At 39.8% G+C, this 12,607-nt stretch overlaps 1 protein-coding gene across 1 annotated transcript in view; it reads left to right on the plus strand.

Moving 5' to 3' along the window:
• The first annotated feature begins 2,047 nt into the window (after positions 1 to 2,047).
• Positions 2,048 to 12,607, plus strand: part of FAM83B (family with sequence similarity 83, member B) — a 44,882-nt gene continuing 34,322 nt past the window's right edge. The window contains exon 1 of the mRNA XM_010295771.1: positions 2,048 to 2,491. Within this exon, the coding sequence (XP_010294073.1) occupies positions 2,048 to 2,491 (444 nt within the window). The remainder of the gene's footprint in view (positions 2,492 to 12,607) is intronic.

Below are 12,607 nucleotides of genomic sequence, written 5' to 3' on the forward strand. Positions count from 1 at the left end.
ATCTAAAATGTCTTGAAAACCTGTTCCAGATGATTGGCTTCTATGGGACACTGATGCAAAGGTTTCAGTTTTACAATGTTGTAAGAATTTGACCTTTGAATCGGGCTTGGCTTGTCTGTACCGCGTGCTTGGTTCTGCATGGCCTTACACCACAGGCTGTATCTGCATGTGGACTGAGTGAAATGCTATCACTCCTATTTTATAACATTTTGTTTCTAGCCGTGAGAGCGGTGTAGAACGAAGCACTGAATATCTGTCACAGGAATGCATGTAATTCTCGATCGGGGAAGAGCAGTCGGATGCCTTTCGCTTGCTGCTTTCCAGTTCACCACAAAGAGCTACTCTGGAAGCAGCCAGAAACACTCCTTTCCCCCAGGCTCGAAAGCAATCCTATCTGGGAAGATCTACCCTGCTACTTGGCTGAGAGACAGGATTCAAATGGAATTATTTCATATGACATGCTGATGCCAGCCTTAGATCTGGATTTTTCTTTCTTGGTCTTTTTTTAACCTCAGACTTCCCAAGTTCCTCAGAAATCCTGGATTAATTGAACATTTAATTGGACTTTTGAGTATCAGTAGTGTATGGAGATTTTGATTTTCATTCTTTTATGTTAATGTAGCTAACTTACGTTTCCTTTCAAGAAGATTTAAACTGTTCCCGGGGCAGACAGTGGAAAGCAAATGCACTGTTTGCAAAAATAACTGAACGGTCTTGATGTGAAGAGAGGATTGTGTTACGTTTATATGCCAGTAAATGCAATCAGAACTCCGTATGACTTTCCTTGATACTGTATTGCTGTATTATTTATCCAGCTTGTAGGGAAACCCAATGTTAACTTTCAAGCTATACTTTGTATATGCTTTTTGTAACTATTCAGCGTTTGTTGGATGTCGTTCCTACTCCTGCTGTCTTTCTCTTAAGCTTCATGCCCATCATCTTTCTATTTTACATGGCCATGCTCATGCCAGTCTCATGAAAATCCTCCCCCCGCCCTTCTTTTTTTTTTTTTTTTGTGTGGCTTACCTGCCCAGTGCAGAAGTTCACTGCAGTTTAGGTTTCAGGTGAACAGTGGAGTTGCTAGAGTTCCATAGCGTTGCAGAAATGTGAAGGAAGAAATGTTGGCCAGTTGTCCTCTCTCCACCTTAAATCCCAAATTGTTGCAGCAGGAACCAACCCTCTCAGACCTTGTTAAATGAAATAAAAAGGTGGTAAGAATGGATTTATAAGTCATCAGCAGTAAGCAACTTCTTGTTAATGGGTTTTTTTGGGAAAAAAAAAAGGTAAGATGAAAGCAGCCGCTCCTTTTGGCAGAAGGAATGAGCAGGGTGGAAACTAGACATCAGATTGCTGATTCAGAGTTTGATCCCAGATGTGGGAGGAGAAATCCTTCTGGAGTTCCTCATAACTCACTGAAATGAGGTAGGCTGGTCCTGCTTGGGAGCAACAAATGGATTAGATCAGCATGGGAGAACAGATAGATAAGGAGAAGGACCTGAATGACTGTTGTTTCAAAGAAGCCAGAGAAAAGCAATGCATTGCAGAGAAAGATTAATGCATCAAAAAACAGGAAATATAATTGGTTCCTGAAGTGTTTCTCTGAACACTACTCTGTCAGTTGTTAGAGAATTTTGAAATCCAACCTGCTGGAGCGTATTGGAACATGCATTGGGTATGTATTGGTGTTACTGGTACAGATCTTCAGTGTATTATGAGCTCTGCTGTAGCTTTTAATATAAGAACTTCCTCAAATCCCTTAATTATGTGTTTAGTTTTGCCTTATGTAGAAGCAGCTCTTTATCTATCTCTTTAATATTCATTTGGCAGTATTAATCCCTGAGCCTTTTCAAAAAATTTCTAAATTCTTGGAAGGTGCTAGAAAAACTTAGAGTAACGTCGCCAGAAAAGTATTTTGAATAATATCTGTGTGTGTGTCATAGAGCTCTAGAAATACTCTGACTGTTTTCTTACTTTTCTCTCTTTACAGATACATTTCATCATCTCATGAATGGGATTTTAGGAGGTATTACACAAAATATATGTGAAAATGGAAACTTCATCTTTGCTATCGTCCTTACATGATGAATGCAGATCAGACAACTATATTGAACCTCATTACAAGGAATGGTACCGAGTAGCTATTGATGCTCTAATTGAAGGAGGTTTAGAAGCCTACAAAGAATTTCTTTCCAAAGAGAGATGCTCAGAGTTTCTAGCGGACGAAGAAATTGATTATATTTTGAACAATGTTCACAAACTTCCCCAAAACACAGTTTATTCCTCTAACCATGCCATTGATGACACCTCTTCCTCGGGAACCTATTGGCCCATTGAATCAGATGTGGAAGCTCCAAATCTTGACTTAGGTTGGCCTTACCTGATGCCTGGAATTTCTGGTGGCACAAATATTGATCTGCTTTTTCATCCACCACGGGCACAGCCTTACACCATAAAGGAAACTATTCGGAAGATGATACGAGATGCAAGAAAGGTAAACATGAAAAATATTATTGAAAAAAAGATGTGGCAATTGTTGTTTTTTGTTTTAGAGGCTTTTTTTTTTTTTTCTTTTGGTGGGAGAAAACAGCCTGGCTACTAACAATTCAAATGAAAGCTTTTCCCAGATTAAAATAGGTCCCTTGGTATCACATGCACCAATGTTATTAACCTTATTTTCAAGGGATCAAGGATTAATTGGAGGGATTAATGAAGCGTAATTACCATTTTACTGTAATACTGACCAATCTGTGAAAAATTTGTAGAGAATCAGCACACCTTTTCTTTGACCTCGGTTGAGTATACCTCAGGTGATACAATTTTATCTAACTTCAGGATATATCCTAAGGTTTCTCTCTTGCGTGAGTGGGAACATGCATCTGTTTGACGTGGTAGCCAGTTGTTATAAGAAAATAACACCTTGGTGTACGTCTGACTCATGTGCCTTGAGAGTCTCAGGTGGTGTGATTTTGCATGCCAACTGTCCTTGCAGAAATTAGTCAGAAAGTATTAAAGAGAGCTCAGAAGAAAAGAAAAGAAAAAAAAAGATATTTAGGCAACAAGGAATTAGATTTTACTTGGGTACCTTCATTTCTGACTAATTACTAATTTATAAGAAATGTGGATACTTCTCCAAATCTACTTGTTTCCACTTAGGGGCACTTGCATCTTGAGTTTCCTAAGGCAGACTCAGCTTACACCTCAGTGCCAGGGTGCTGTATGTACAAACCACCTTTTGCTTTCCAGTGTCGATTTTTAAAAAACGCCAAAAAATGTATGAGCATGCAGATCTGTTTGACCCTGGGCCATGTTACCTCTTTAAACAGATGTGACAAGATTTCAGAAGGATTCCTAGCAAGTACATCACGCTCCCCTTTCTCCCCATGAAATAAATTGGGTTCTGCGTGACTCTGTGGGCTTTAAATTGGTAGGACAGGCTCTAGATTGAGTGCATCCAATAAACACTTCAGTGGCTGAAACGTGCATGTAAATGTGTGCAATAGAAATGGACTGAAAAGGGCGGGGAAGGGAAGGACAACATCTTTTTACAGTCTATCTCCTGTATTTCGATAAAGCATATAATTTTTTGCCATAATAGAGTTATCACTATGCCTTTTATCTTGCAGTTTATGGTCTAGAATGACTGTATGCTCAAGGAAGAGCATGGCCCTTTTGGAGTGAGATTTGGTGTTTTCTGCTTTTGTATGTAGTGAGGCTTGACCATGACGTGCCCAAGATAACTTTGTGATCTTTTTCAGCTGCAGCTCCTGAGCTACCACTGTATCCACTGTAAGAGAAACCACAGAAACTCAATTAACTCTGTTGCCAAGACTAGTTCAGTTTTGGTGCAAGATCTTGAAAATGCCATGAAGAAAGGCTGTTTCCAGTCAGTTGCCATGCTTTTTGTGCCTAGCGGGCTGGCTGCATGCGATCCAGTCTCGTTCTGACAGCTCTCTTAGCTGGTGGTGCTGCCTTGTAAAACACAATTTTAAGGAATATGCCTCCTCTGAATGCAGCTATGGAGAAAAATCAGGTGTGATTCCTACCTCTGTGTGGAAAAAGGTTGAGTGCATGGTATATTGGCTCTCTGATGTGCTTGTGGTGCTTCCACTTTATAAAGAGGATGTTATGTATGTGTCACTGTCAAATCTGACAGCTGAAAGGTTTGTTTAGTTGATCAGCACAACCTCAACAGTAAGAACCATAACACTTTTGATCCAGTGATATGGGTTGGTCGCCTCAGGAAGCAGCAATTAAATCTAAAAGACATAGTGTTGTTCAGCCTCTTCTGTCTGCAGAGGCATAGAAAAGTTTAAAGGATTTCTAAGTAAAGTAAGGTATTTAAAACATGCTTACAGCAGGCAAACACTTTGTAAACAGGCTAACCTACTTCTCCTAAGCTGCTTATAAAAATATAGCTATATTAAACAGGGTTCTTTGTTATGTAGTAGTGGAGATGTGTAGACATGAGAATATTCAAAGGAAGTAGGAAAAGGTTACACATGAAAAACAGAAACCTGTAAAGAATAAACAAGTTCTTCAGCAAATCACATTAAACCAGTACAGCTCTAACCAAAATCTATGGGAATTTCAGCATACTTCTGTGGGAAAATTGAGGCGGGCATATTCCTACCACTAAACTTCAAGCACCAAACCTGAGTGCCTGACTTCAGGCACTGATTTCCCTGGGCTACCTAAACACTCATTGCAGTAGGAAACCAGCTCCTACAAGAGCAAGGCCGAGAATGTTTCTGCACTGATTCACCCCATGAAGAAACCCTTATGATATATATTTATATGTATATACTAGCCCAAAAATTCATGAAGGAGACTGAGCCAATTGAAACCTAGATTCTTTTGAATATTTGGAGATATATAAGGATAAGATGACATTATTAGTAGACTTACACTTGACCTCTTTCATGCTTGATGCATCACAGTGTCAGTCCTTAAAATGATCATTACATATGTTAATTTTGACCTTAATTGTAAACAACGTTAAGCAACTTGCTTGCTGACAGTGATTTTTCCTCACTGAAGAGGAAAATCGTTTGTAAGGCTATGCTACACTAGACTAAAACCAGTGACTATGAAAAGGTGTCATAAGAAAATCTTGTCACTTACATATTTCTTAAATGCATAATATTCGTAAGAATTATACATATGACCTTTATGGTAAGTACAGCCAATATAATAATGGGGTTTTTCTTACAGAAAAGGATCAATATTATTAAATCCTAGGAAAGTGAACTAGCCATTTTAACCACTTTAAGGAGATGAATCCATGCTTGTGGCATATGTTTCTTAACTTATATTAGAGTAGGGGAAGTATATCATAAATAGGATGGCATTACAGTACAGCCTATACTACAGGACTTCTGCGGGACAGGTGTGATGTTAGCAGAGTGCCTTAGGTCAAACCTAACATGTCAACAAAATGGGTTTACTGTTGGTGTAACTAGACCTCATCTCCAAATGATACAGCTTGCCAACCACCCTCCTCTGTCAACATAACCTGTGTTCATGCAAGGAGGCTGTTTGTCGTGACTGTGTCAGCTGGGGAGACACGAGTCTTTTTCAGATCTTGATATAACCATGCAGGGAAATAGCACTGCAAGGTCCATCTGACCTCAATGATGGATGGACTTTTACGCACAAGCCAGTAGCCTTGTTTCTTGTGTGTTTTGGAGGCTTCTACCTTCAGATATTGGCAGGTTTCTGGCTTCTCTGAAGCTTGAGGTGCTCTTACAGCCTGACTCATACCGACTGTGCTGTCTGAACCGCAACTGATAGCGTTTAGCAGTTTTTCCTGAGATTATTCATCTGGGAAATGGTATCAACATGATTACTCATCTGTGTCAGGTTAATGTGAAACTTCCTTCTCTTACTATAAAGTAGCACAGAGACCTTAGTAATGAAGTGTCCTCTCCCTGTATGACTTTTTGTAAAAGTTGCCTCAAAACTGTCAGTTATGAGGCTTGTACACGTGTGCAAGAAACAGCTCATACTACCTTCTCAGGCATGATTGACAGGATGAGGCAACAGGGAAAGGACAGGACAGAGCACCAAAGGGTCCTTCTGGCAGTGTGTTTTTCTCTTACTTCATTAACTGGATTCCTCTCTCCACCACGGAGACATTCCTACATAGTTTTACAGAGAATGCATAGCTCTGAGTCTTTTAGATTGATATCCAAATAAGGATCAGCTCTTCCTGGAGAGAATTCAAACCTGTTTTTTAAAGATCCATATTGTTTAGACAACCCAGGGATTGCTGGTTTGCAGCACAAGCCAGAAAACACTGAAAGACTTCCCTGACATACTTTAGGGAATTTCTGATGTTCTGTGTAAGAAGTTGCATGCTATTTAATAAATATACAATACTTTTCACTGATTTTATTTTATTCAAATAGACTAGCAGTCTTAAACCCGAGTTTATAAAATCAGTCATGGTTGTGAGATTTTTTTAAATCTTATTTCATTTTAGAAGCTTGAGTAGAAATTTAGATGGTTAGTGTGTTATCATTTTGGAAACTCAAAAAAGGCAGTTGTTTTTGCTGAATTACTCACGATAGGGATTGCCAATGTTAGAAAGCATTGCAAAACTTGGACCTTTGGGAAAGAATTAAGTTACACTGTAAAGGACTGTAATTTGTTGTTAAGTCTTGCTGGACCCACTGTAGGTAGACCTTTAGTAAGTCAGAAAGGAATTTGTTTGAATTCTTGTGAGAGAGTTAAGTACAAAATCTGATGCCTGTGTTGCCTTCTAGAGCAGTGGACCTAGGCAAATAAACAAAAATAGTTGACTTATTTTACAGTCATATAAAAAGGAAAATATTTTCTTCTAGTTTTGGTGGGGTTTTTTCCATTTTGTTTTGTTTTGTTTCAGGCAAGAGTGAGAGGTTGTGTATTGCAGAAAAAGTGATTATTCACTATTGATCTCATTTTGTTGTGTGTATAATACAGTAATAATGATCTAGTTGTGTCTGCAGTCTAGTATGAAAGGAAATAAAATTCTTTACATGCCTATATGAAGAGTGATGTTTCTATACAGAAAGAAACTTGTAGAATATGGGTGTGTTGAGCAATCTTAATTTTACTCTCTTGACAATACTCTTTGCCAACTATTTTAAATATAATTTGAACGCAGACTGGAGCAACGATAATGAATCATGTTTGTGGCAATGCTTATCTTCGCTCATTAATTGCAGCAGTCCAAGCAGATGAGAGAGGGGCTGCGTTTTATGTTCATGAAAGCTAAAGCAATCTACTGAATTCAGGGAGAGAGAATAAATAAACGCAATAGTCATTCCACTCAAAAGCTATATGAGCTGTAGAGTGTCTGATAAACTGACACTGAAAGCTGTGCGTAACACATAGAAACACTCAGTTCTCAGCTGAAGATGTATAGGCAGCCTTTTCCCTGCCAAAATATTCTACCCCACAAGGATTTCAGCAGGTGCTTTTTGGTTCAGCTGCTATGCTGAAGGTTGCATTCATCATTCACCTCTACTTACCTCCTGTTAAATGACTTCCTGTTAGTTGAAAACCAGCGTGGCACTCATGCGTATAGTTTGCCGACGAAACACGATTTTTAGCTTTTGATAGATTTATTAGGGAGAGTGAGGTCATGTCCCAGCTTTTCTAATCGGACAGGACACATGCCATGCGTTGCAATAGGACGTGTGTCTTGCTCTTGGTGCTATTATTTATTGTGTGACTCAGGATCAGTTTTTTGTCTTCTGCTCACAACATGTAATTATTTCAGGTATTTTATATGCTCGGATTTGCCTTTGGAGTCCTCACACAATTTTACTTGCCTGTGTCCTCCTCCTCCTGCCATCCCGCTCCCTCTGCGTAAGGGCAGCCCCGCAGCAGTCGCGGCAGTGCCCTTACCATGCAGACAGAGGGGACTGCCATCGACGGGACACATTTGCAAGCCCTTTTGCAAAACGGAAAGCTTGGGTCTTGTGTGAAATGCGTTTCTTATACACAGCTGCTCTGCACATAACACCCACAATTCTCCTGGTAGTCCTCCCCGTTAGGTGGGAAGGGTCCAAAACTGAAAAGCAAGCAGAGGCTAGGGCTCTTCACTGGCATTCCCGGGGAGTGGGAATCTGATAAAATAACTTTTCATCAGTTGCTGTGGTTTTTTACTCACAGGTTTCTTTCTATGGGGTCAGAGGTTTGCAAGACTATTTAGATGTCTTTGATACTCATATTTTATATTAAAAGGTGTAATTACCTAACTTAACAGGTGTTGCCATTTTAATGTCACAACTGTGCCGATGTGCTATCAAAATATCACACATCCATGATGGATTTTAAAATAGAGTAGGGAAAATTAAAGGCCAGATCTTGCAGGCAGCTGCATTTCCTTGTTAATGTCTGTCTCATCCACATGCATATAAGAAGTAAACATACACATATTCTTTGCAGCAACATTTTTCCTTTCTCTCATTGACAGAAATTTTTGCCAGTTAAAACAAAAGTGCTATTAAAAAGTCATTCAAGCTTTTTGCACATTCATTGGATTAAAATGTTCTTCATCATATTCAACAATAACTTTGTATTACAATGTGCTGAAGTGACTATAGGTAAAAATATGCTATAAATACAAAACCGTGGCTTTAAAATTATTTTGCCCAGGCAGAAGGCTTCTTTCTGCACCCAGTCCTGTGTATTTGGGTTTTGTCCCTCTCCTTTTCTTGCTTGTCAAAAGAAATCCCCTGGCAATGTTGAAGTACTGTTTTTGTTCTTCTGAATTCCTATCCTCAAGAGATCTGAGTTTTCCTAATCTTTTTCAGCCAGTGAACAATCTTTCCTGAAGAACTATAGGATTAATCACTTCACATTCATATTGCCATAGGCCTTTTTTGATCTCTTGCAGTTTTAGCAGAGGTTTTGATCTCTAGTAGCTTTCCAGCATAGCCAGCGATGCTCTGAGGGATGTGGGACACATTTTAGCTGAATTTAAACTTTACATTTGTTTATTACGTATCAGGATTTGGAAACTAAACTATTACAGTATATGTGACAGAATTTTCAATGAGCATAGCTTGGTGTACAGATACCTGCAATGCTGCAGCAGTGTTTGTATAATACAGTATGATAGAAATTACACGGGAAGTGGAGAACTGCTGACATGGAGCAAAACAAAAAACGCAAAAATCCAGGGAGAGCTGCCAGTTCAGAATTTCCCATTCTCCTCTTTGGAAGGAGTGGGACTGAATGCCACTGAGTTACGTGTATTAAGTTTCCTCATATATCAGATCTGAGTACAGGTATCTACGTCTAATTATTTCATAACAATTTGCTGTGTTATTTTCCCCGAGGACTACTGCAAGTATTCCAGCGCAGGTGATGGGGGAGTCAAAGTACACTTTAGTATCTACCTCTCTAAAAGAAGTGCAGACCTTGCTATTGATACCAGTGTGATCACGCCTCTTAGCCTGTTGATAAAGTACATCTATAACCGTTTTCTAATAAAGAGGTACTGTTCTGTACAATAGAAGTTAAAGTCCACATTTACAAAAATGCTGTCAGCATGCCTGAGACCTCAGAGGGCTCTTACTCTTAAAAATCCTACCCTAACTTAGAGAGGAAAGAAGCGATGGCCATCACAGCAGTAACGGGGTGTAACTGGTGCTGAGCTTGCTACTTTACAGTAGGATCTGCAGACATCCATAGCTCAGTAGAGCTGTTCAGAATAAGTAATTGCAAGATAAAGCTGTGGCTTGCTTGATGAATAAAGTTAATAATTTTTCAGTATACATCAGTAAGCCAGTTGATTTTACAGTAGTGTTATTTGCATTATAAATATAGAAGTGGAAGCAGCCAAACTAGCCATCTCTGCTCTCCTTGCCTTTGACATCTTTTCCCATATTCTGGGTGTTTGTTTTCTTAAGCCGCAAACATCATTACATTTTGCTGTGTGTCTGTATATCATACAGTTTACTGGCGTCTTAGACTTCCCAATCGGTGCCAGCCACTACAGACATCCCACTACTGCAATATAAACAGTAGATGCAGAATTATATGCTCTCCTTTATCCTTAGTCATCAAAGAACATGACCAAAGTGTGTGCAGTTTTACAGATGAGACTACCGAGCCACAAAAGCTTTAAATTAATATATATAACAACTAAAAGAGAGATATGATTATGAACAAAGTATTATACGTTAGCAAACAGTACTCAGAGCAAGCAGGGGCCAGATAACAAGTTTTTATTTTCTTGTCTCTGTGGTTTTAGTTAATAAAAAAATCAGTCGTGCATTTAGTGTTACAGTTATGAAAACTAATTTCATACTTCTCAAAAAACGTTTGCATTCATACATGACTGTAGCTTTGTAGTGCTTACTTTTCAAAAATATTTGTAAAAGCATAAAGTCCTTTCTTATCTTCAGATAAAGAGGGTGTATCTTCAAGACATACACAGGGTGTTCTCATACCTTAGCTAAGAGTGGATTATCTTAACCAGTTCTGTCTCTTGGTCTGGAGTGCTTGCACTGGCTGTCCAGAAGACATAAGACGTGAGGGAACCAGAACAGATTCCTCAAAAACAGGGTCTACGGTGACCCCTGCTCTCCCCAGCACGGCGTGTGGGCACAAAGCTGCCTTTGGAAAAGTTCTGTGGTGCATCTTTTATCCAGGGGTTTTTGCTAACTGCAGCACCAGATCTCCTCGGGCCTTTGCACTTCTGCCAGCGATCCTGCTGTAAGAGATGAAGCTGGGCGATAGGATAATGTGAGAAGTTATGCACCGTATCTCTTAGAGATGAAAAGAAAACTTTGATATCTGCTTCATCCACTAGGAATCGGGCTCGAACAGGAGCACAGGATTGTGTGTTCAGGTAGCCAAGTGGGTGTGCCTTCAGTTCAAACAGCAGATATAACATCTCAGCCTTATTTTCATGCTGCTTCCTGGAGCTGCAGGCACTCTTTGCCAAGCAGCCTTCTCTCCAGCTCGATAAGCTCCCATTAGGGCTTAAGCATTAGGTAAAGCACTAGGCATCACCTTCTAATTCAGGTGAATCTGAGTGGCATCAGCCCACAGAAGGCATTGTAGTTAGTGTTTTCCTGCTAGGCTTTTGATGCTCAATAAGCCAGAAATAAAAATGAGGATGAGATGAAATAACAAGCACAGAAGATGAGCAGGTGCCCGCTGATTCTTTGTGGGACCTTTCTCAAGCGATGCCCACCGAAGGACAGCCCTTTTTAAGCCGTACAACATTCACTGCTAGAGAGTTCCACCTCCTGATCAGGCACATCAGAGGCAGCGAACAGAAATGACAGTGTCAGCCAGCAAATCTGATTTCCCTTAAATGCCAGGGCGATAGCGCCGGTCAAAGCAACCAAGTCTCCATCCAGCATGACTGGGCACAATAATATCTGAAGCTAACTACTTTTCTGGTGATTTCTTGGATTAGCACAAGCACACAATAATTGCCTGGTCACTGTCAATTGTGTGGGGTTTGTTTTAAATAATAGGCAGTATATGTGGCTGCACAATGACCGTATGGTAGAGGTCTGTAACCCGTCTTTGCTGAGGATGGGCCTAAAAATATCAACCATCAGTGGGTCCAGCTCTTACAGTAGTATGTACTGTTATGAGTCTGCAGAAAGCTGCTTTACAATGTAACAAAAACCATGTTATTTGCTCAAAGGAGATACTTTTGAAATGAGAAAACTAAATACAGAGATGAAACTGTGAATTATGACTGATTCTTCTACTTGTTCATTTACTTCCTATAACCTTATTTCATGTCTTAGCACTATGTGATCACCAGGATGACATATTACATGACTGACTGGAATTAAATAATGCTGAAAGTTACTTTTGCAGTAGCTGAAATAGATATTTTTGCAGTAACGTCATTATCTGTTTTGTTCTAGGCTTATTGATTGACAGTAAGGTGCTTGTGCCAGAAATCTAATTAACCAGATGATTTGATTTCTTATGCATAAGTCAAATTTAATGATGGAAGTGCAGTCCAGTTCTGAAGTGCTGTGATAGAGGATTGCAATCTCCTGTTACAGGATTTCTGTCCTGAGGAAAGGCTCGGTACTTTGACTTGAAGTTCTGAGGAGTTAAACAGTCTCTATGCAATGAGCTCTTGAGAGCCCAGGAAACTCTTCTGTGTAAACGTCAGAGCCTTGCAAAGCCAGGGCTCCGAGTGCTTTTTGGAGGAATAAAAAGGAAGGAAAAGACACGCTGTTCTTGGGACTCGTGAAAGAGACATGTCAGAAGAGCAGGTATCTCTGCTAGTTCTTTCAGTTCCTGGAAGACTTCCAGTTAGAAGCCAGTGCAGCAACTAAATGCTGTTTAGACCTCCTGAGTAACTGTAATACTCTGGAGCCAGCACCCAGGGTGAAAACACTGGCAGTTTTGGATTACTTAGGTCTTACAGCGTCATATGGAAGGGGACAGCTTAAGACAAACAGAGATGAGCCAATGTTCGATTCAGCTGGGCTCTGCACCATGCTGTCGTATGTCAGAAGGAACTCCATGAGAATCATTACCAAATGGATGGAAGTAGACAGACAAGATATTTAGACTAGATATTAGGAAAAATTTCTTTACTAAGAGAGTGGTCAAGCATTGGAACAGGCTG

Source organism: Phaethon lepturus, unplaced genomic scaffold (genome assembly GCF_000687285.1).
Source record: "Phaethon lepturus isolate BGI_N335 unplaced genomic scaffold, ASM68728v1 scaffold5841, whole genome shotgun sequence".
NCBI lineage: Eukaryota > Metazoa > Chordata > Aves > Phaethontiformes > Phaethontidae > Phaethon > Phaethon lepturus.